The sequence below is a fragment of the Mya arenaria genome, chromosome 11 (genome assembly GCF_026914265.1).
Source record: "Mya arenaria isolate MELC-2E11 chromosome 11, ASM2691426v1".
In the NCBI taxonomy this organism is placed as follows: domain Eukaryota; kingdom Metazoa; phylum Mollusca; class Bivalvia; order Myida; family Myidae; genus Mya; species Mya arenaria.
The window spans coordinates 10,837,156-10,861,108 of record NC_069132.1 but is presented as its reverse complement, the minus strand read 5'-3'; the positions used below and the strand labels follow the sequence as shown (position 1 = coordinate 10,861,108).

The window sequence follows — 23,953 nt, the reverse complement described above, 5'->3', positions numbered from 1 at the left end:
TATTTAAATTGAGATACTTTTCAAATTCAAAATTTACCTTGATTTTTTTATAATATTTTTATTTCGGTTGTGAATGAATGGTATTAGTCCAGTGCTGTACATATTGATCGTGGAGGCGTTTTCTTAATGATATAAAACAAGAATTGTTTATATGATAAGAAGACGAAATATAACTAAAACCGAGGGTGTCTAACGCGACAGAATAAATATGGGAAACAGAACTATCTGCACGTAATCTTAACTGGAAATAAATATACCCTCAACCATTTCGGAGTTACTCTTCCTTTTCCCTTTTTGCCACAAATGAACTGCGGAAACTTGGCTGTGCAAATATAAATATACCCAAGCATTTGAAGCTTACAGTATTGATACTAAATTAATAGCATTTCAGTACAAATACCTTCTAAGAATACTGCCTGGTATCAGTACACTATATCGATACAATATTAGTTCTTGTAGGCTTTGTGGTTAATTTTTTCTCAATGACCAATGAGATTTGAACGAATATAAGTTTTGGGACTGTCAAACGACCCAAATATTGTTCAGTAGAAATAACACGCTCTTTAAAAAATATATTTGAGGTAGATAAATCGACAATGAATTATAGCGACGTAACATTTTGTAACTTTACGTATATAAACGAGAGACACGATAACGAAATAAACATGGTATTGTTAATACTTATTTGCATTTGTTTAATCTTCAAATCAAAGTGTGAAGGAAATACTCCTAGCTGTCAGTTTTTGAGATTTCAAAGCGATTGCAAACAGGAGAAACAATAGCAATATAAATAAAAAAAGTGCATACATTGCATGGTAGATGGACACTAGCACCATTACAAGCTACGCAAGCAAGTATTTTGTTCAACGCAAATACCAATTCTAGAATAAAAACAATCATAAACATTGCTTTCTTTGAAACTTCTACCAAATTACAGTTCTCACCCTGTCCTCTATTGACACCCAGTAAAAATGTAAAAAGTAAAAAAACTCAGCATTTATGGCATTTTGATAAATGCCCTTTTTTCATTCAACCGGTGTTTGTTTTCCTTCAATCCATACTAGTTCGACTTCCCTGTACATAATGTAACTTTGACCTTGGACAATAAATAAAACACAACAACCTTTTCAAGCTTTATTTCGTTACACGACTTTTGTATACATTAACGATATATGTATGATTAACAAGTTTATTTGGGAAAAATGAAATTGACAGCACAACATTAAGGCATTGAAGAATTTAACTTTAAGTTCTCCAGTGAGGACCTTCTTAAAACATGTTTTGCAATCGGGCGATGGTGTTAACATCTAGTCTATGACAAATCACAATGCTGTTGGCTAATAAGATAATGTGTGAAGATCTTAAGCTCAACTCATTTATTAAAACAAGACAATGATTAACTTTTATTTTAAAGTTATTTAACCATCAACACGTATTTAATGAATTTATGATTAAAATGTAATATACACCTGTATTGAAACATAACATAGTTGTACAGTAAATGCTGAAATTAAATTGAAAATTGCAGTTCAAACCTATGTGCCAAAAACCAAACACGATGACTTAACTTTCTCATCACAAAATTTAGTCAGAACATATATGGGCATAATATCTTGGACATGTTTGATAACCAGGCATATCACATGAGTAACTCAGGAGAAATGACCATGTCCGATCAAAATCTTTAAAATCCTTTGCCCAACCATCACCAAATTTGGCCAGAGTGTGTATAGGCGTTAAAATCAGACAAGTTCGATAACCAGCCTTTTGACGTGTGTCATTCGATAGTCATTTGATCAGAATGAGTAAGGGCATACTATCTGGGACCAGCCGTATTTATTCAGTCATTCGACAGTTATTGGCCTTTAATTATAGAAATTACATAAAGTTGGTATTTTCGGCTTAAAAACTTTAGAAGCCTTTGTCCAATCATCGTCAAATTTAGTCGGAATGTATATGGAAACACTATCTCGGACAAGTTCGATAACAAGCCTTTTGGCTTGAGTCATTGGATAGTTATCACCCTTTGATTATTGAAATTGTCCAATTTCCATTAAGTTTGGTGAAGTGTCAAAAATGTTATAAACGTAAACTAAATGAGAACATAGAACAGGGCATATTATAGTTTCACATGTGGCGCACGGGCGGGTGGCAGGACGGACGACATCCAGTAAGTTGTCCAATCAATAACAAGCATTCGTCAAATCATCACCAAATTAAGTCAGAATGGTTTTAATACTTACTGACGAATTCGATAACCTGCCACATCGCTGAAGTCACGTGTTTTTGCCGTTTAAAATTAGAAATAACCTTCAATTGCTCTTGTCCGATCACTAACTTTACATGCATGGTTCCAATCATCCCAAAGTTTGGTCAAAATGTGTTGTATACGCATAATACCTCGGACGATTTCGAAAGCTAGCGAACTCGCTGTAGTCACCCCAGAGGTATTGCCCTTTAATTATAGAAATGTCTAGAGCACCATTAAAGTTTTACTCAGGTGAGCGATACAAGGCCATCTTGGCTCTCCTAGGTTACCAAGCAATAGAACACACCATTTTAAACTACAACTTTAAGACTTTAACGTTTACTTGGTATATTTTGGTACCAATGGTACGTGCGCCCTCTTTAAAATAACGACTACCCGGTTATAATCCCACGCATTTTAAGGTTGCTTACGTGAGTGGCTTGTAAACCATTAAAATTTATTTCGAAATGAAGTAAACCAGGAAGTTTCCGTACGCATGTATTCATTTGCGTTTAAAATAGCAATATACCGACAGTGCATCTATTGAATCTTTATTAAAAGTAAATAAACCAAATATAGGTATTTTTCAGTTTAAAAGAGGAGTAGTCAGAACGGGAGGATAATCAATATGGACACCTTTGGCACCGTAAGCTGGATTATTATTATTATTGTTGTTATTGTTATTATTATTATTATTATTATTATTATTATTATTATTATTGTGGTGGTGGTGGTGGTGGTGGTGGTGGTGGTGGTGGTGGTGGTGGTGGTGGTGGTGGTGGTGGTGGTGGTGGTGGTGGTGGTGGTGGTGGTGGTGGTGGTGGTGGTGGTGGTGGTGGTGGTGGTGGTGGTGGTGGTGGTGGTGGTGGTGGTGGTGGTGGTGGTGGTGGTGGTGGTGGTGGTGGTGGTGGTGGTGGTGGTGGTGGTGGTGGTGGTGGTGGTGGTGGTGGTGGTGGTGGTGGTGGTGGTGGTGGTGGTGGTGGTGGTGGTGGTGGTGGTGGTGGTGGTGGTGGTGGTGGTGGTGGTGGTAGTAGTAGTAGTAGTAGTAGTAGTAGTAGTAGTAGTAGTAGTAGTAGTAGTAGTAGTAGTAGTAGTAGTAGTAGTAGTAGTAGTAGTAGTAGTAGTAGTAGTAGTAGTAGTAGTAGTAGTAGTAGTAGTAGTAGTAGTAGTAGTAGTAGTAGTAGTAGTAGTAGTAGTAGTAGTAGTAGTAGTAGTAGTAGTAGTAGTAGTAGTAGTAGTAGTAGTAGTAGTAGTAGTAGTAGTAGTAGTAGTAGTAGTAGTAGTAGTAGTAGAAAAACAATCATTTTAAGCTTTATATTTAATTTAGATCCTCATGAGTATGAAGATCTCGTTAACATTTATTAGATAGCATAACATATTTCTATGGGAGCCAAATAACATTCAAAATGACATTAACATTACTATAGAAACACAATATTTAAACTTGAGTTATTTTTTTCTGAAACCATTTCACTTTAGTTTCCCCGTCGAACTATGTAAACACTAAGCCGCTGTTATACCTTAACAGATTGCTGGATTCGCTGTTCTTGGTGTGGGTTTATGTCTGTGTGCAATAGCCATTATCTGGCTATGCCTCAAGCTACGACAACATGAACGTGACATCATTGAACTTCTCGGCAAAGTCCCTGGTCAGAGCAATAACAAACGATATGAAGGTTCATACGACGACAGTGCCATAGATGTGAACGAGGTAGATGCCAGAGTCCGTCCCCTGAGTCGGACCAGCGGGGTGTCATTCCAAGACCAAGCGAATAAACGCCTGTCGCTAACCATACACAGAGAGAGGGTGAACGTGTATGGCAAACAGCCACAGATGGGCCTCCTGCTGATGACCGCACAAAGCTACTACAAGGCACAGACAAAAACAAGTGTAGATGTCCCCGTTGAGGCAATTGAGGTCACGAACAAGGCAACAAATAGAAAAACAGTGATGAGCCAACTGTTAACGGATGACTGGAGGGAAGGTATCCCCACGTCTTTGTTGATCAACGGCAGTTCGGCAAGCTTTGAAGATATTTTTTCTCACAACAAAGGCATCTTTATTCACAGGACGGTCGGAAAAAACGGAATGACGCTTGAGATCTCAGGTATCAAATTGGAAATTCCTGAAGGCGCGCTAGAGGAAGACACCCTCGTAACACTAGGCATGGTTTGGGACGAGAAGATTGTTCCTAAGTTAACAAAAAAGCAAACAATTCTAAGTCCGTTAGTTCTCTGTCAGCCTTCTGGTCTCCAATTTAAGAAACCAGTCAAATTAACATTTCCACATGCTGCCCGTAAAGTGAAAACAGACTGGCTACCGAAAATTCTTAAGCGCGACGGAAACCTAAACGAGAGCAGCGAGTGGGAGCCGGTAACTTTAAGTGATTATGAAGAAAGACAGATCGGGGGACACAGCATATGTCTTCAGCTTTACCATTTCACACTTTATACAATGGTCGGAGAATCACAGCCCGGGAAAATTGCGGCAAAGCTGGTACATTTTGTCGCTTTTACAAACCAGCTACAGAAAGGCATGTACTTCAAGCCAAGAATATATTGCCTGAACTCATATAAGGATGAAATAGGGGTAAGATCTTAGTTTTCATTCTTCGATGCCAGTGAGTATACATGTATGTAGGTCCAACAATGTGTTTATGGACATAAAAATATGCGTTTAATCCACAGTCGCAAACAAACGAAATAACTGTTCGGCAATAGTTAATTGAAAAAGGTATTGGGCAACATCAGTTTAGAAAAGACACAGAGTTTACACGTTTGTAATCATTTCAGGAGGTTAAGGAGTTGGACCAACACTTGGACCATACATCCAAGGTGTCGGACACGAGCGAGCTCATCATGCATGACAACGAGCGGGACATCCTTGTGGAGGTCATAAAGTTGTGCGAGACTTGGACACTGGCCGGCGACCGCACGGAGGTATACATACACTCTATATATACAACAGTAATGGTTGTGGACTAGACCGCATCCATATGGATATTTGTATCGTTATGTTGTCAAATATATCAGAAAACCCTTAAATGCATACTTAAACAAAAATTATATTACTGTAATTTATAATTCAACCCTCGGTTTCTTGCTAGATCGATGTCTAGAATGAATTTTGAGCCTCTTAAATATCCTTAAGACTGAATGCAAGTATGAGAGGAATTCAGACTTAATTTTCTTAATTTTTGGAGTATTGTCACTATAACACTTATATAATAAGGAGTAATTTAATGTTTGAAAAGAGCAAAAAAGGTGATTGACTAATTCAAGTACATTCATGCCCTTGAAATGAGTCGTTGTTGTATTCCGAAGAACACAATGTGTATTTTAACGTTATGCAGATGCTTCCATTTGAGAACGTGTGGCACGGTTTCCATCCGCACTGCACGTTCGTGATGAAGCCCAAGAAGTCAACGGTGGTGGAAATCATCTGTGAGCTCCACGCCCATCAGGCCGGGGACGACAACAGATACGCTAAACTGAAACTTGCCGAGAGTTTACCGTCAGTAAGATCATTTTTATGTTAATTAAGAAGTGCTCGAACATTTTTTTAAACAAAAAGTTTAATCAGACCTGACCACACGCACACATACACATTTTAACCACGAAACGGTTCCGTTTACACCTTCATCAGTTGTATAAAATAAATTGAGCATTTTCAAAGATCTTAACAACGTGCGATTGCGGTGGCATCCAAACTAATACATCAGTTGCAGTAGCAGTGAAAATTCGAATTTAACATATGTTTGGATATCTTAAACCAGGTCGGTAAAGGATAAACTCATGCCAGTAGTGATCAATTGGACTTTTACGCTTGAGCTTTATTTTCACCCGTCTGCACAGCTCAGATAAACATGCAAGCAGTGAAATTGCCTAAATGAACGACATATACCCAGTAGCATGGTTGGTTGGATGGGAAAAAAACATATTTCCTCTATCATTGTCAATCAATATATACCTCAGACTGCAACATATATTGGTGTTCATACTCCAACCTTTTTTTGGTAACCATGACCCTTTTCACTACATTGTTATGTATTCTGTGCAAGTTGAAACATTTTCCTCTCATGCGTATATAAGTCGTATTTTTTATGAACAATTTAATGATTTTTTTTATTTCCATAAGGCATTTCTAGGGATAATGTTCTAAATATTATATAAACAATAATGACGATGACGACGACGACGATGACGATGATGAGGAGGAGGAGAAGGAGGTGGGCAGCGATTGCGGTGGTGGATGTAATGGCAACAGTGATTGTGATATTTTGCAAAAAAAGTATAATTAGAGTAATGCTATCATTGATGAATTATTTTGAACAAGGAATGATCGCTCAACTCAACTCAACTCAACTCAGTTGGCTGATTCTTTTGACGCACACACATTATAAAACAGTGTTGAAATTTTAGCTTTGATTTTGTCGAAACTTCTCATCCATAATTATTTACATCGTGTATACTATTTGTATATCTCTTTGCAGCCTAGTTCCCCGCTGACACCGACGGAAGAAGATCCACTGGAGGACCTGACGCGTGAGCTAATCATTCTACTGGACCCGGCTAACAGCCTCCATTCGGACGCAGGGGACTGGCGCGCACTCGCCGAGAAGATGGACTGCAGCATGTCGCGCCTCCGTTGGTTGGGCGCCCAGTCCAGTCCCACCCGCCTCCTCATGGAAAAATGGACAGAGGGCAAGAAACCACTCTTGGAGTTGATGCAGATTTTGTTGGACATAAATAGGCCTGATGCGGCTGAGGAAGTGAAAAAACGACTTCCGATATTAGATTCACACTCGTCCGATACTTGACAAACGGTGCTCTTGATCTAGTCTAGAAAATCTCAGTTTATGTGGTCTCATATATTTAACAAGTGTGAAGTAAAAAAAAGTAGAAAATAGGGTGTTCCATTATTTAAGTGCTATTTTTACGATACATTATATATGAAAAATATTTTCTCAAATACTGGATACAGTATATAACTGTTGGCAAAAATCATTTAAAAAAAACTAATTTAAACCAAAGCAACTTTCCCCGAGAGTTTGCGCGGTTTGGCGTCTTCGAACTAAAGTGTACCACTTCACAGGGTTTCGTTTGTCACCGTGCCGGCCTTGCGATTGTTTATTAAATCTAAGATTTAATTGGTAGGCTTATTTTAAAACTAATACAAACTGTTAGTGTAGAGATGCTTTGCGGGTGTGAGACCGCCTCTTCAGTAGTCAGATCCTGGTGCTACATCAAAGTATATCTACCTATCAGCTTCTGGATGTGGGATTTCGATCGTTCGACGAGCAATACATGTTGCACTTGATTTGAAATGCATTCGACGGATTTTGACGGTCATCCAATGCTTCTCACTTGAAATCTCGGGTGCATTTGCAATTAGCAATCATACGAGGCACAGACATCATAGTATCGTTTCCAGAGTCCGTTGCATGCAGGTATTCTTGGCAACCCTTTTGTACTTAAACTCTTTAAAAATACCTATATATCAGCTTCACGCCTATGAATTTTGAAGAATTAATATTAGATCGATTTGTATTATGATACCGAAAGAATTTTAAAATGCATTAAGGGTCTTCCACAGTGCTAAAGCGGGTGGGGAAAGTAAAAAATGAAAACGTTTCAAAATGTTTTATTTAGTTTTAAGGAACAATCCCTTTTGGGGGTAAGACCATTTATCCTTTGTGACATGTTATGGGATGATAAGGAGTTGACCAAATCTACGAAATAAGATTTAAGCAGATTTTGATCCATAAAGCATTTTCATTTTCTCGAAAGTCTGTAAAAGTATAACAATGTTTGTCAAAATGACCCAAACTACCTAGTCAACAATGTCTTATGACTTCATGGTGATATCTTTACAAATAAGAAAGGTTTTCAATACAATAATGAAATTTTCCTGGTAATGAAAATCTCTTTCTTAAAAGAGCTGCAAATACACAAAGTCTCAAACAGTGTCGATAGGGTAGTTCTGACTATTTTGAAACAAAAACAAATTCATTTTTCAAAAAAAAAAAAACATTTCCGGAAAAATGCAAATGCATTTTAATAAGAAATATGATAAAATCTCCCTTGAAATTTGCTCATGTATTTACAGTTACACATATTGCACCGGATATATGAAGTAGCGGCTTGCTAAATTAACCATCAGAACTAAAAAATAAAAAGCAATCTTTAAACTTGTTTATGTTTTTGGTCCTTCAAACTACTTTTGCACTGTGGAAGGCCCTTGATTGTGATTTGCGCATACACTGCATCTTCAAATGCTTTGTAAACTCTATAATGTGAAAATACACAATCAACCAATACCAAAATAGACGGATGTTTCTTTCCTTCTGTCCCCAATAATAATATCAACAACCTGACTTTTGCAGACCGGAAGTATTCAGCAATATTATAGTTGATCGTTTTTTCGTCATTTTCTATGCCCAACCAATCCAGTACAGAAAAGACACAATCAAATTTTCAATGACATAACTTTTTCTTTAAAAAAATATCCCTGTGTTTGTTTTTCATTAGTTATACGGCAGACAAAAGGCTTTGTAAGGGAACAATAATACTTCCTTCTTGTATACTTAATCGGTTTTAAATTGCCTGTTTTAATGCTCAATCAATGCAATAAATCATGTTCGACGAAAATAATATCGATGTCAAGTATTTGTATAGTACGAGGGACCATCCTTTTTTAAATACATGTAGTAGCAGTACAAATCAGATTTACCTACCTACTGCCATTGCGTGGGTGGTCATGGCAGTTCGTTGCTCTATGAAAATTCCGTACCATTGGTCAAGAATGACATACCTTCTAATACGACCTATATGTGCACTATATACGCTTTCTATGCACTCCCTAAGACCTCTACACAATTCTTTACGCCATGATTACCTATGACATTACTTTGTCATGATTGGTGGTGAAGTCAGAACGGCTTTTGCTATTATAACGAATGCACCACGAGTGCCAACGTTGGTTCCACGACTATACTCGGATAAATTGATCGAGCAGGTGCTAATCTAGCAGTTACAACATGTGCTAGTAGCTGGGCTACGGCAATACCATAGCCGAGAGTGTAAGAAAATATAGTAAAAATGAATTTTAATAATTGTATTTACATACGGTGCTTTGGCGTGGGCTAGATAAGTATTTCCAGCATGCCCAAATATTTGGTTCTACTAATCTGGGGTGTGAGAAAAGTGCATCCTTTGAACAGGTGCATGGAACATATTTAATGGATGTTAAATGCCCAAAGGCCTTAAACAGGCTGATATAGGCAAGTTGTCAGACGCTCTTTAATATGAATAAATATGTATCTTAAAAGCCTCCTCACACATAGGCGAATACCCCCCGACGTCAACTCGCGTGTACTTGCGAATAGGACTTGAGTTAAATTCGTTCCCATTAGTTTACGTACGTTGTACATCGTTGAAGGTGTTCGTATGGATGCGTTTGGGAGGTTTTGCGTCTGTTGCGATTAAGTCTTGTTCGTAGGAAAATTTTGAGCATGTTGAAAAAATTGTGACGAATAAATGTTTCGTCTATTATTCGTTAAAATTCGTTTCAATACGTTAACCAATCGGAAAGACTTCGCATAGCGTTCGTCAACTGGCGTTAGAGTTCGCATGTTATCAGGTCGTCCTCAGCTAATTTGCATATCAAGCGATCGAGGACGATCCCATGACGAATCTTTGCACTAGTTTGCGAACTTGTACGAAATCTAGCGAATAATTACGCATTGAAGCTAACTGAATCCGAAATTTCATGACAATTTAAAGCGAATTGAAACGATTGGTTGACGTTCAGAAAACGAACGGCAGACGCTTGCTTACGAATCATTGCGAAGGGTTAATACGACATTCGAATCCACGCGAATCATAACGCATTTTTTTTGAGTAGTTTTGAGGATCTCAACAATTTTGTGTATTTCTTAAATTTTGTATATAAAAGGAGATGCCGAAATATTAAGATGGTTAGAAATTCCTTCGTCAAAATGGAAGATATACAACGTCTGATGCGGACAGTATGTGGCTATGGCCCACCAAGAATCCTTCCAACAACAACTTGACATCGACCAGTTCATCAGAGGGTGATGTAGGGGGAGATGAGGAGTCAGAGCATGGTTCAAGTGTAGATGCCAGGATCTTTAATGCATAACAATTCCTTGAGAGGGTGCAGGAAGGTTCCACTGGATTTCCAGACACACAGCCCTTTCCCAATGACACCGTCGACATGCCCTTTTTTCTTGGTGGTGGTGGGTGTGTGTGTGTGTGGGGGGACGCCTTAAGCCTCAGTGAGCACATGCAGAAACCCTTTGGACAGAGAGCCCTAACCGGGGAGGAAATAATTCTAAATTACCGGTTATCCAGGGCTAGGAGGTTATCAGAAAAACGCCTTTAGCTGTTTGGCAAACCGATTCCAGGTAATTGTTTTTTGCCAAACACACAATCGAACTGCTTACATAACTGGAGCAGACAGGGGACGGATGGTACCACGAAGACTACTATCTATGCTGTTTCCTTCTTGACCAAGGACATCTGGGTTCCTGGTAATACACACAGGTTGACATGAGGACAACAGAACCTGGGTAAGAGGGGAGGCCACGTTGGCCACAGGGATATACTTGTACACTTACAAAACTTCAAAAAAGTTGAAAATCAAACAGCAGTCAAACAGCAATACGACGTGGTGTCGAGTCGGACAAAGTAAGAAGGCAAATTGACCCCCACCTGGTTTTCGCCAGTCGTGTACAGCGTCCGGATGCGGAAATACGCTTTCGGAAAGCTTCGGAAGCATGCGCCAAGTTGCGCTTTGGTTTGCATGTTTGCGTTCGTAATCGCTAAAGGAAAGAACAAAATTTGTTCGCGCGATCCAACGCATTTTAGCAAATAACAGTAACCGTTCGTCACACTTCGTAAATCATTCGCAACAAATAGTTTCCCTACGTTTACCTTTCGTTATATTTCAAATTGTGTAACAAATTTTCAAACAGTTTCGGTCAAAATTCGCCAGAATTGACAAAATTATCCAATTCGCTAGGCTGCGTTTGATGGATTCGCCTATGTGTGATGAGGCCTTTAATAAAGCGTGGGAAGCTTATTTTGTTGTAGGTACACAATAACTTATCGTCATCGGTCCTACCTATCGCATAAAATCGTGGCAAGGTCGCAACCATGACAAACCGTACTAGACCATGGCTTATACGCATGGAATCGTGACAGGTTATATCGTGCAGAATAAGTTTCAAGTCGTAAAAAATATCGATGGTATTCGTATTCTCGCTGGCAATTGTCACCATTTGTATGATAAGCAGATCATGCACAAGGTATATTGTAAAGCAGCATTTAAATCACCAGTTACAGATATGCTCTCGGGCACGAAATTCCAAAGACCTTTGCCTAGGGTTAACGTTTAAACCCTTAGCTTAGACCAAGTTTCAAGACCCTGGCTACATGCGACCCTGGCTATATGTGTGACATACATTTAAGTTAAAAGTAACGTGAACATATTGAAGCTGCAATACTAACCACTTTGCTGTCAAAAAATAAACATTATTCCGGAGTCCAATGGGGAAGGCGCGACACCCTTACTAACCAACTTATTGATTACTGTTTACCAACTTGATACATAAACCTATTTTGTGCCATGCACACTAAAGTTCAAGATTTCAAGTACCCGTACATGTTTATCAAATCAGCAGAACACGAACAATGAGATATCTTTATTTTTTAGATAAAAGCTAAAATCAACAATGCTGAAGAATGTTTTATGTTCTATTTGTTGGCTTGTCTGTGAAGTGGACCTGGTTCAACACATAACTTAGTTCAGGAATATATACCACAAACAACTTTTGAAAATAAATAAGTAAAACTATACACAATTTACAGACATGTTGAAAAATTAACACCACTTTTGACATATTGATACAAACAAGCATTGTTAGGATAGTTGTATTGGTGACAGATTGAAAACACAGACAGCATAAGTTAACCATACAAACATTCGTAAAGGAAAATGGCCAGCCAAATATATTGTGCTCTCATTGATGACTACAATTCTTTATACTCTTTCAGGCGTATATGACCTCGCGATAAATGGAAAACTACAAACTATTATAACACAGGTCACAATTTCTTGAAACATATACATGTGTACGTCCATTATAACAGGAACTAATCTAACTAATTTTGTTTTGGTATAATTTGTGTAACATTTACATTTTTGAGAAGTGTTTCAACTATAAAAGGAAGTTATCTTTATGATAATCATGATGAACTATTTTTTATTGAGTAAAATCAAGATAAAGTAAGAAATTTGGCTGAGTGGAATAAAATACTAAGCTTGTAATGCTCAAGGATTTTCGTGAAATTGGGGCCAGACCTATTACAGTGGATTACACAACAGTTCCCTGATTATTTAATGTTACACCAATCAAACAAGTCTACCTAATATATAACAAGAGTGTATCAAGGTCATTTTTTAATAACAGCACGAAAACATTTAAGATTTCTTTTTACTTCAAACAAGATCATCCACATCTGTTAATAGCGACTGAAATGATACCTTAGCATGCGTTGCAAAGAAGTCAAATGCAATTTTAGTAATAAATGTTATTCAAATCTAAGCACACTTTACAGATCCAGTAATAGAGTTCTAGGGTCTTCAACGGCAGCTTTGATTTTCCTTAGGAAGGTGACTGCCTCACGACCATCAACAAGTCTATGATCATAGGTCAAAGCCACATACATCATCGGGCGTATTTCAACCTGAAGAGTAGTTATCATAATTAACAAAGAACACATATACAACAAATGTCCAAACACCTGAGATCAAGATCAACACTTGAGGGACTTCAGCTTGTTCCAACAAGCACTTTTTTCAGTTCATTATGTAAATTGAGTATGCACTTGCAAAGACAAATGCCCACCAAAATGATGCCCAATACAATTTGCACAAAACCAGTAAGTGTGACCTTAATCTATAGTTCAGGACGTAAGTCTTGATTGTAAAACATTAAGCGCTGTAGGGAAAACATAAAAATACTTGAATTTTCAACATAGTCATGTTTGCAATTTATATAATAATTGTTGAAAAGGGAACGTCGTGTTTTAAATGAAATCATAAATAAAATCACTTAAAACCTGCATCGCCTTAAGTACTGAGATCAAAGAAATCGCAAGCAATGTCATGTATTGATTGCAAAAATATGCATACCTTGCCATTGACTGCAACAGGTCTATCGAAAATGCCATGCATTCCCAGGATGGCAGATTGAGGTGGGTTGATGATGGGTGTGCCAAAAACAGAGCCGAAAACCCCGCCATTAGAGATAGTGAAGGTGCCTCCATCCATGTCCTCTACTGCTAACTCATTGTCCCGAGCCTTAAGCAGGGTAATATACAAATAAGCAACAAGAAGATATTGTGTTTCATTTCATCACAATTTATATGAAATAAAATAATAAAATTTAAGCTAGAAATCAATCAATCAAATGCAATTCCAAGGTTCACCATATACAATTATATTAATTTATTAGGCATCAGTAGAAGGTTGTTTAAATATTTAGCCATTTAAGGATCCTGTAAATGAAATTATGCATTGAATAACTTTTGGTCATCGTATTGGTGATGAATACACATTTACACTACAAATATGAGTAAATAAAGTTGTAAATCTCAACAAAGCAAAAGACCATAGCTTCTAAGGAGATGTACAGCACATTTTTTGAAATACCACATATTTTCAAGAAACAAACCTTTTCGCCCAAAGCAGCAATGGTTTTCTCTATGACAGCATAATTCATAGTTTCTACACTTCGTATCACAGGTACTACCAAACCCTGCATTGAAAACAGACAAGCTTCTAAATTAAGAATGGTCCAAGATAAGGAATCAGCTGTCAAAATAGAACATGTACTACCAAAGGAGTGACAAACATATATATTTCCTTCATTTCAAAGAAAGAATTAAAGTATGTGGGAATGAAGTGTTGTTGTTTTTTAGGATTGTGAATGTTGAGTCCAACATTCGTGAAAAAAATATACTTTTTGGGACAGTGAATGGGGTGGGAAAAAAGCTGTCAGGTCATATAATAGCAGTCATAACCATTACATGAATAATTAAAATCTTTAAAATTTCACAATATTGTCAATTAACAACAAAGCAAGCATTCCATGTGCATGCAGGTCCTACTACTGATTGTTAATAATATTGGGTTAGGTAGAATTATGTACCTCTCTTAAAAAATACAATTAAGTGTCATCATACTGACCTTGATTGGCTGTGGAACTATGTTCACTACAAGGAAAAACAATTTTAACATAGGCAGATACACATGTACTAGGTATCCATTATTCACTGGTTCTGTATACTACGACTGAAGTATTAATTGAATGAAGAACACTGGCCACACACAGTGAGACTGCCAACTTACTTTTGGCGTTGACACAGCAACACTGATATCAACATAGTCTCTATATTTAATGTCTTCTCCTTCAATCACAGCGTTAACCACTGGTTGATCTTGGAGAGCAAAGGCTGATGCCTTAATGAATGCTGACATGAAACCAAGCTTTAATCCGTGCCGCTTCTGGAACGCATCCTTGTATTTACTTCTCATTTCCATGATATTGCTGGAAAACATACAAGTTTTTTAACCAAGAAAGTTTGTAGAATGCTCTTATACTCAAAACAGTATAAACATAAATCATTGAAAAACAAACTAACTTCTATTGCATTTATAAGAGCAAAGAGCAATGATAAAGAATAAAATACTGACTGTGATATGTCAATTTTTCATAAGAAAATAATAGACTGTTATGGTACTAATGTAATGATTTATTATAATATAAACATTGCTTTCATTTCAGTAGCTTAAGTAGTAATACCTCATATCTATTTCATTGAAAGTTGTCAGCATGGCACAAGTGTTTTGTGCATCCTTCAGTCTCTGGGCTATTCTTTTGCGCATTCTGTTCATCTTTACCTGAAACATAATAAACCAATCCTTCAAGGTTTAAATATTTGTTTACATTCTCAACATACCACAGGACCATACAGGCACTCTACGAGAGATGCACAACATCACAAGAAAACAGGCACTCTATGAGAGATGAACAACATTACAAGAGAACAGGCATTCTATGAGAGATGCACAACATCACAAGAGAACAGGCACTCTATGAGAGATGCACAACATCACAAGAGAACAGGCACTCTATGAGAGATGCACAACATCACAAGAGAACAGGCACTCTATGAGAGATGCACAACATCACAAGAGAACAGGCACTCTATGAGAGATGCACAACATCACAAGAGAACAGGCACTCTATGAGAGATGCACAACATCACAAGGGAACAGGCACTCTATGAGAGATGCACAACATCACAAGGGAACAGGCACTCTATGAGAGATGCACAACATTACAAGAGAACAGGCACTCTACGAGAGATGCACAACATCACAAGAGAACAGGCACTCTATGAGAGATGCACAACATTACAAGAGAACAGGCACTCTATGAGAGATGCACAACATCACAAGAGAACAGGCACTCTATGAGAGATGCACAACATCACAAGAGAACAGGCACTCTATGAGAGATGCACAACATCACAAGAGAACAGGCACTCTACGAGAGATGCACAACATCACAAGAGAACAGGCACTCTACGAGAGATGCACAACATCACAAGAGAACAGGCACTCTACGAGAGATGCACAACATCACAAGGGAACAGGCACTCTATGAGAGATGCACAACATCACAAGAGAACAGGCACTCTACGAGAGACGCACAACATCACAAGAGAACAGGCACTCTATGAGAGATGCACAAGACTCGTGACATTCTAAGAGAAATGAATAACATCTAAAGACCACTGACAATATATGAGAAACACACAATGGCACAAGACAAAATACTGGAGCATATATATATATATATATATATATATATATATATATATATATATATATATATATATATATATATATATATATATATATATATATACACACACACACACATATATGTGATATATAAATAAAACTTACAGTTAAATGCCATAGAACCCATTCTACAGGTAACTAAGGTACTTAATAAAAAGAAATCATGTTAATGTTGATGTGTATTTATGTAAATATATCCTTACAAGCTTAAGTACTGACCCTGCTTTCAGTTCTGGAGTCCCCAGACTGGGCGGATTCCTGGACCATTGGTGGAACAGCTGCCACAGGCTTGATATTGGACACTGGCATAGAGGACATGGGACCCGTCGGTGGGGGCTGAACAGGCGGAGGGGAGTCCGGTATGGGCCCAGTTGCCTCGGATGGGGCCTTAGCGGGAGCAGAGGGGGTAGGTGCAGCAGGTGCCATTTCCTCTTTAGGTGCAGCTGTTACAGGAGCAGAGGCTGCTGGTTTGCCACCACCTCCTCCCTCTGTAAAACCAAATGGCACAATTCATATGAAACACCACAAGTGAATTTGTTTTCATGAAATAATCAAGATATTGCCAGATACGCACTTTTTAGATTACATTCCATAACTTTACTTACAATACTATAAATTCACTTAATATTTTCTATCAGACTACCATGACAACAATGATCACATGTATCACAGTATGAAAAATTGTTTATGCTGTACTAGTTTCATAAGTTAAAGGGTTAGTAGGGGACCTTATATGGATTATACAGGGCAAAGGAAACCATATCAGGTGGAAGCTAAGCTCAAACCCAAATATGGTTCTCTGTGCTCTGTTTACTGGTATCCATTATGGGGTCACCTACTAACCCCATTATTTAAACATCATGTGACAACCTGTTTACATTGATCAAGACACCAACACTTTTTGGAAATGTTTGTTATTTATTCATCAGAATCAGAAAATAGATGCCATTTTGGTACTAAAAGATTAATAACCTAAAATAGAAAAATATGAGGTCACCAGGTGACCAGTCCTTGACCAATGGTGTTGCATCCTTGATGCTGGAGGCATGATATAAAATTTTGTTTGTATGACAACATGCTTTGTTTTTTTAAGTAAAAATAAATTTCTTTTCTACACGTATATCAGTACTTGATATACAGCCAGGATTTTAAAATGGCAGGGTGCTAAGAAAGAACTTTGATGGGCATTGAATGAGACTTAATGGGGCACTTGCAAGAGTCAAATGAGACTTAATGGGGCACTTGCAAGAGTCAATGTTCAATTCAAATAGTATTATGTGTATGTGTTGTAACAACTTTCAATACTTTTCAACCTTATCTGTTATCTTTACTTTAGCAAAAAGACAGCAGGGTGCTGGAAAAGAGCAGCGGGTACATAGCATTTAGACTAAGAATCTTAAATGAGAAATCAAATAGATAATGTGTATATCACAAGAAAACTACATTTCCTTTTGTTCTACACTGACCGAACCCTAACAGCTATAATCAGTTCAAGACCAGGCATTTCCAATGCTATAATTTACCTCCAACAGTGATGACGCATAATGGGACGCCTGGATTTACAGTGTCACCATCACTAACCGTCAGAGATTCAATCACTCCAGCAACAGGGCTCGGGATCTGGATCGATGTCTGCAATACAGGGTTAACTTGTTAAACATATTAAATACATACAGGTCATAATGAATTGTCAAATCCATATTGCAATTTTACTTATGAATATGCAGACATCAAAGTTTACACATTAGGAACAATATCATTTTTAAAAATTTAGGATATTAGAATTGAAAACAGGACATCCTTTATAACCAACAAAAAGATAGATCTAGAAGGAATTAATAAAGTTTAATACCTTGTCTGTTTCAACTTCTGCAATGACCTCATCCACTGCCACACTGTCACCAGCAGCTGATAAAGACAAGAAAGACAACTCATTTCTTAGAAGCTTCACTGTCCAAGAAATGACGAGTTCATTGGAGGCAGATGCAATACTCAACCATTTCTCTAAGTTAGTAAGGGGAATAACAAATATCTAGGTCATAATTTAGACCTAAAACCTGTGATACACACACACGCCAGTTGTCATTAATTACTATTTTCAAGAGTAGATTCACCTAGATATCTTGAATGGCTAAAGGTTATTAAATCTTTTAACAACACAGTGCTGTCATCAAATCAGGTTGAAATTATTATCAGCAGTGCGGCCAGTGCAGATTCAGGTTGAAATTATAATTTACACCAAAATTCTAAAGTTTGGTATTAACTATTTTATTACCCTGTCATATCTGTTTTTTATCATTAAAATAAATTGTCTGTCAAAGATAAAAAAGAATGACATATTCTGGATTTAATAATTTCCTCTTCAGTGGATTTCATCATTTTCTTTTGATTTAATAATTTCCTCTACAGTGGATTTCATCATTTTCTGTTGATTTCATAATTTCTTCTACAACCCATACATGTTAAAATGGTGAGTAACAAAAGTGTCATACACTAGTAACTACATTATATTGTAAAAGTACAATATGTCAACCTTTTTCCCATCGTATATCTCCTTCTGTGATAGACTCTGCAAATGGAGGACATGTCACTGTTTTTGCCTCACCTAAAATTAAAGTACATAAGATACTAGGCATTTGTATTATCTGTTTAAAGTATAGAAAAATGAACAGAATATCAAGGCCAACAAATAGAATTCCAAATAAAAGTTGTCTGTTTTGAGCACCATCTTTTTAAAAATGAAAAATATGTTAAACATGTTTTTGTGGTTAAATTTAGTCAATTCAGCAACCATAACTGTGTTATTTGGCTTTGGGCATGATATAATTAAAACCAAATTCGTTTAAGATTGGATAAGAAATGCTGATTTCTGGGAGCGGGAGTTTGATTAAAATTGATGGTGATATCATGCCAATAAAAGTTGTATCCAAGTTTGGTAAAGATTCGATGGGAAATGCTTCAGTATGAGAGTGGCTATGAAAGTCATCATCATATTACAAATAAGTTGCAGAGTATTACAAGTGTATTATTTAATTATCAGTCTTTTTAATCAACTGACCTGAAAGAATAGCACACTACAATGTTATTCTGACAGCTAAAATTAAGGCACTTACAGAGCACAGAAGCAGTTCTAAAGCTTCTGATATTTTCATGGTGGTCACAGAACCAGACAGAATGCGTGCTTCTGAAAAATAAGACATTGAATTGTACAGGCTTTAAAGTGTCACTGCCAGTACACATAAAATAAGTGATAAGACTTCAACTGTACATGTATATCTATTTGGTAGAACCACAATATACCTGAACCATCTTCAGACATTTTAAGTGAGCATAAGGTCCAAAATGACCTAGTGAACCAAATGTTTGATTAAATTACAGATAAAAATTTGACCTTTCAATCCTGACATTAGAATCATCATTAACTAAAACTATTAAATTTCATACTTACAAAGTACTTAAAACATTTAGGTGAATCATGTTTTAGATTCCTATTTAATAATTTAGAAAGCCTCTGCCCAAAAAGAAATGCCAAAAAATTCCATTAACTCATTATTAGTTTTATTAACAGGGTTATTCAGCGGTTCGTGCATATAAGCTGACTAGTATAGACATAAGTGCTAACAAAAATATAAATTATATAATGCCAATAAAATGGCTTTAATAGTACAGCAAAATAAAACTGTTATACAGGGCTTCCATAAAAGGAAGTTTGGAAATATATTACTCCCTAAAATGGGCTTAAACTTCCAATACTGAAACATCGAAAGAAAAGAAATTTCCATAATTTTGGGTAAAAATTCCTATGTTTAAAGCTAGGAAGTCTAAAATATCATAACCTAGGGTCAATTTTACTTTATGGCCACATTTTTTCAGTCTCAAATTCTTAAAGCTGCACTCTCACAAATATACCATTTTTACAACTTTTTTATTTTTTGTCTTGGAAAGGGCAAATCTTTGCATAAATTTCTGCAAACCAATGATTTAAGATTGCTGACAAAAAATCAGATTGTAGATTTTCATATTTCATTCAAAAATAAATATTATATGGCCTAAACCATTACTAACGGTAAAACCGTTACTACCGGTTTAAGAAAAAGTAATAAAACATCATTTTTCTAACTTAATTATAAAAATTTGCTGTCAATTTCTTGCCAACAGTCTTATATAACTTGTTTCTATGTTTTTTTTGTAAAAATTAGCTCGTTCCAGGACAAAAATTTAAAATGTTGTCAAAACGTTCAATCTGTGAGAGTGCAGCTTTAATGGAAGCCCTGTAATACACTGTTTGTACCTTTTCAATAACCTTCCATCTGACTGTCTAACACAACTGCTTAATCCTGTAATTTGTAATTTAGATTTATCAATATAATTTCATGCAATTACAATATATATTTATGTTCTCATGTTAAATATTTCAGTAAAATTAAGATTTAACGATCAGATCAGGCTTACGCCCTCAATTTGCACCTCTCCTGAGGTCATAAAAGAGACAGTTACCAAGAAGTTACAGTGGAAACTGCATTAAAGCCTGATTTTTTATTTTGACCAATGCATTTTGAAGTAGAATGTTGTTGTTTTTTTAAAAATTAACGCTGCTTTAAAACCATATTTTATTTCTTGCTTATCTCAACAGACGCCGAGTAAAATAGATAATATATGACGATTTCTGCTACCATTCATATTTAAACTCCGCTGTAACAAGTAACTTGGGGGGGCGGGTTTCATCGATGGACACAGTTTTATCCTCGGATGAAACCCTGATAATCTTTGTTATCCCTCAGATTGAGCGAGGAAAGTGGGTCTCACTCGTTGTGGGCCTGTACAAACTGTTTTTTTATACACATTCCTAATACAACAATATATATCTTTTATCATTTAGAGTTTCTGGTCTCATGATTATTTACATCAGTCTAAATGTATCACTAAAATAATACTTAACTTTGTGAATGCCTTTGTCCAAATGGATCTGAAGCAAACAGAAAAGAAATATAGTAAGAAGGTTTTAAGAACTTCTTAACACATTGACAGCAATAGTTATTCTCATTAAATAATGTAAATTGTACATACAGCCATGCATGCTAAGGGATTCACTCATATTTTTGGACCAAAAATTTGTCATTATTTTACTCTATGATATCGAAATTGCAGGAAAAAGTACAATTTTATTATGAAGAAAAGGAATTTGGAATTAGTGGGGTGCAAACCCATGCTGGTTATATCAAGAAAAACATAGAAAAAGGGATATACACACTATCGCCAAAAGTTCGCCATACACAGGTCCTTGCGACTAATTCTGCTGCTTTTTTGAGCGCCTGAGTGATCCCGATGGTATCATTGTATTGTCGGGATCATTTCAAACGCTCATAACGGTAGTCAAATTAGTCGAAAGGACCTGTGTATGGCAAACTTTTGACGATAGTGTGTATATTTTAAATCGGATTTCTGCTTCAATTTGGAATATTTGGTAAGATTGTTGTGTCATTTCGATGTAAAAATGATTAATCTTTGCGCTGAACGCAGTGATACGCTTAGGATTCGTATATTTACTATAAAATTCATGTCTGAACTGGACATGTACCGGTTTCATGACGAACTGTTTAGAAGAGTTTCTTCTCTTGTCAATTATATTACCCTAGTCGATTTTTAGATTTTATAGAAAGTTGAAATATCGTCGACAAATCATGTTTAATAGTTGAATTGTGTTCCATGACGTGTTAAGCAGCACATAAATTGTTGTATTTTCTTTATTTTCAGGGTCAAGACTGATTTTACCCAACTGAGGCCACAGGCAACTATTAAAAGTAAGCCAGGGGCAGCTGTTGGGATCTGCATCATACATTCAAGTCTCTGTGACATGTATATATTCGGCCGATGTCGGACGTCTCGAAAATGACCACACTGTAAGATCTCGGAATGAAATCCCGCTGCACGCGTGAGTTTAAGATTATCGCATTAAACAGATGAGGGTTGCCAATCCATGGTTTATAGGTCCATGGTGTGAGTGAATGACAAAATGTGGGCTGCAAAATGTGTAACAACTTACTAACATATCCTTCAACTTGAGAAATCAAGTAAAAATGATTATTTTTGATTGTTTAAAAAAACAAAAATGTAATGAAAAATAAGTTCTTTATTAAAGTTTACTAACATGTATGTATTTTGACAGTTCTTAAAATAGAAATGTCCATATGACATTGAACTACAGGAAAGAAAATGGGTGGGGATCATTTATTATTGCATCGTATTCCATATTGGTTAAAAGAACCGTGTTTACAGGTTTCTTGGTTTAAATCAATAAAACATCCTCAACTCTTATCAACCTTTACCTTAGATGAACCGAATGTGCGGGTACAATTTGCGAAACGGCAAAATAATTGCGGAATACTCCGTGATCTTCCAGCCATCATGGCTGCCATGGAAGAGTACCGGCGGACGCATGCGCAATGCGTGTTGTGAATAATATCAAAGTACTGCAAGCGTAGATGGACCGGAGACATGACCCGATCATTTTAGGCTACATTTATATACATAAAAAAATATACATTAAATATCTCTTATATACGGTTTTTGTTTACAGCTTACTATTTAATGGCTTGAAGACTATCAGTATAGAAATGTTATTAAATTATGTTTAATGATGATATACTTGGAAAAACTAATTGAGAAACAAAACGTCTTCTAAGACCTACTAGTATGTAATCCACTGGTCTTGAAAACATTTCAGATAACCAAAAGTTGGTTCTGACAATATCGAGTAAGGTCAGGATTTTTAAATAGACCATGTGACTTGCATATACAGGAGATGCACAGTGAAGTTAGTAGAAATAGTACGTACAGTATGATCACATTTAATATTTAACATATTTTCTATCAAAATACCTTTTAATGTTTTAGACATCAGAACATTTTATTTATATATGTATTTTTCAGGAAAATTATCATGATCTAAACAGATAAAGAGCTCGTTATATTGATAATCCAATTGATATGCTAAGTATGTCGAAATGCTTGTATTAAAGATGTATTTCAATTTTAACATGATTGTTATCTTGAAAACGATAGAAATATAAATATTATTTCCATCGTGGTATCGCACGTGTCATGTTAAAGATATACAAGAAATATGCATGCATCAAATTCGATGCAAAAGAAAATGTTTGTTAAGTGAAAACAGCCCTAAAATGGAAAGAATAAATTGGACATATAAATACATTTTAGGCTAATATGGGCCTGTCACTGCATTTTTCGTTGTTGTATTTTTATATTAAAACATTGATCAATGGAAATAGGCTGATTCATTCGGGACAATTAAGGAATCTGACCAACCAGTAAGCCAGTTCAACGTAAGGTCAATAAACTTTAACATTAGTTTTGAAGTGAACCCCATACATTTTGGAATCATTTAAAAGGTACTTGATTGCAGATTACTAAAACGAAACATATCTGACATATTCTTTTAGGACAGTATATTTGCTATTTATTTCAACTGAAATCAAACGTAGGTCCTAGGATATTTTTGCTATCTTTAAAAACGTTGACGAAGAGTTAGTAACGCAATAGCAAATTTCATCATTTTAGGCTTCGGATTACACAATTCTCTTCAAACGAATATTTGCCAGTTGCTGTTTAATCATAAAAGTAAGTAAAATAAATCAATTTCATTTTTTTAAAGAAAAAATCATAAATCGTTGAACAGATGTACAATACTATCTTGATGTTGCTGATAGAGGTCCGACGAAAAGTTC

General features: G+C 36.3%; 2 protein-coding genes across 2 annotated transcripts; one reads left to right on the top strand and one right to left on the bottom strand.

Moving 5' to 3' along the window:
- Positions 1 to 2,747: 2,747 nt before the first annotated feature.
- Positions 2,748 to 8,566, top strand: LOC128210031 (UNC5C-like protein). The gene is made up of 5 exons (XM_052914338.1): positions 2,748 to 2,894; positions 3,777 to 4,838; positions 5,042 to 5,188; positions 5,602 to 5,766; positions 6,742 to 8,566. The coding sequence occupies exons 1-5, from the start codon at positions 2,877 to 2,879 to the stop codon at positions 7,066 to 7,068; spliced, it is 1,719 nt and encodes a 572-aa protein (XP_052770298.1). The 5' UTR covers positions 2,748 to 2,876; the 3' UTR covers positions 7,069 to 8,566.
- A 3,398-nt stretch (positions 8,567 to 11,964) lies between these two features.
- On the bottom strand, positions 11,965 to 22,643 carry LOC128209282 (dihydrolipoyllysine-residue succinyltransferase component of 2-oxoglutarate dehydrogenase complex, mitochondrial-like). The gene is made up of 13 exons (XM_052913245.1): positions 22,535 to 22,643; positions 21,149 to 21,174; positions 20,500 to 20,547; positions 19,322 to 19,392; positions 18,742 to 18,813; positions 18,061 to 18,116; positions 17,732 to 17,840; positions 16,428 to 16,696; positions 15,142 to 15,239; positions 14,688 to 14,886; positions 14,011 to 14,094; positions 13,470 to 13,637; positions 11,965 to 13,021 (listed from the first exon to the last, which is right to left on the bottom strand). Exons 1-13 carry the CDS (start codon positions 22,622 to 22,624, stop codon positions 12,887 to 12,889), a joined length of 1,425 nt encoding a protein of 474 aa, XP_052769205.1. The 5' UTR covers positions 22,625 to 22,643; the 3' UTR covers positions 11,965 to 12,886.
- Between the last annotated feature and the right edge of the window lie 1,310 nt (positions 22,644 to 23,953).

Coding starts and splice junctions, on each gene's coding strand:
- LOC128210031 (XM_052914338.1), top strand. Junction 4,839..5,041: donor CATATAAGGATGAAATAGGG/GTAAGATCTTAG, acceptor TAATCATTTCAG/GAGGTTAAGGAGTTGGACCA. Junction 5,189..5,601: donor TGGCCGGCGACCGCACGGAG/GTATACATACAC, acceptor AACGTTATGCAG/ATGCTTCCATTTGAGAACGT.
- LOC128209282 (XM_052913245.1), bottom strand. CDS start 22,624: ATGGCAGCCATGATGGCTGGAAGATCACGGAGTATTCCGCAATTATTT. Junction 17,841..18,060: donor CAGAAGTTGAAACAGACAAG/GTATTAAACTTT, acceptor CCTGTATTGCAG/ACATCGATCCAGATCCCGAG. Junction 13,638..14,010: donor TTGCTGCTTTGGGCGAAAAG/GTTTGTTTCTTG, acceptor ACCCTGCTTAAG/GCTCGGGACAATGAGTTAGC.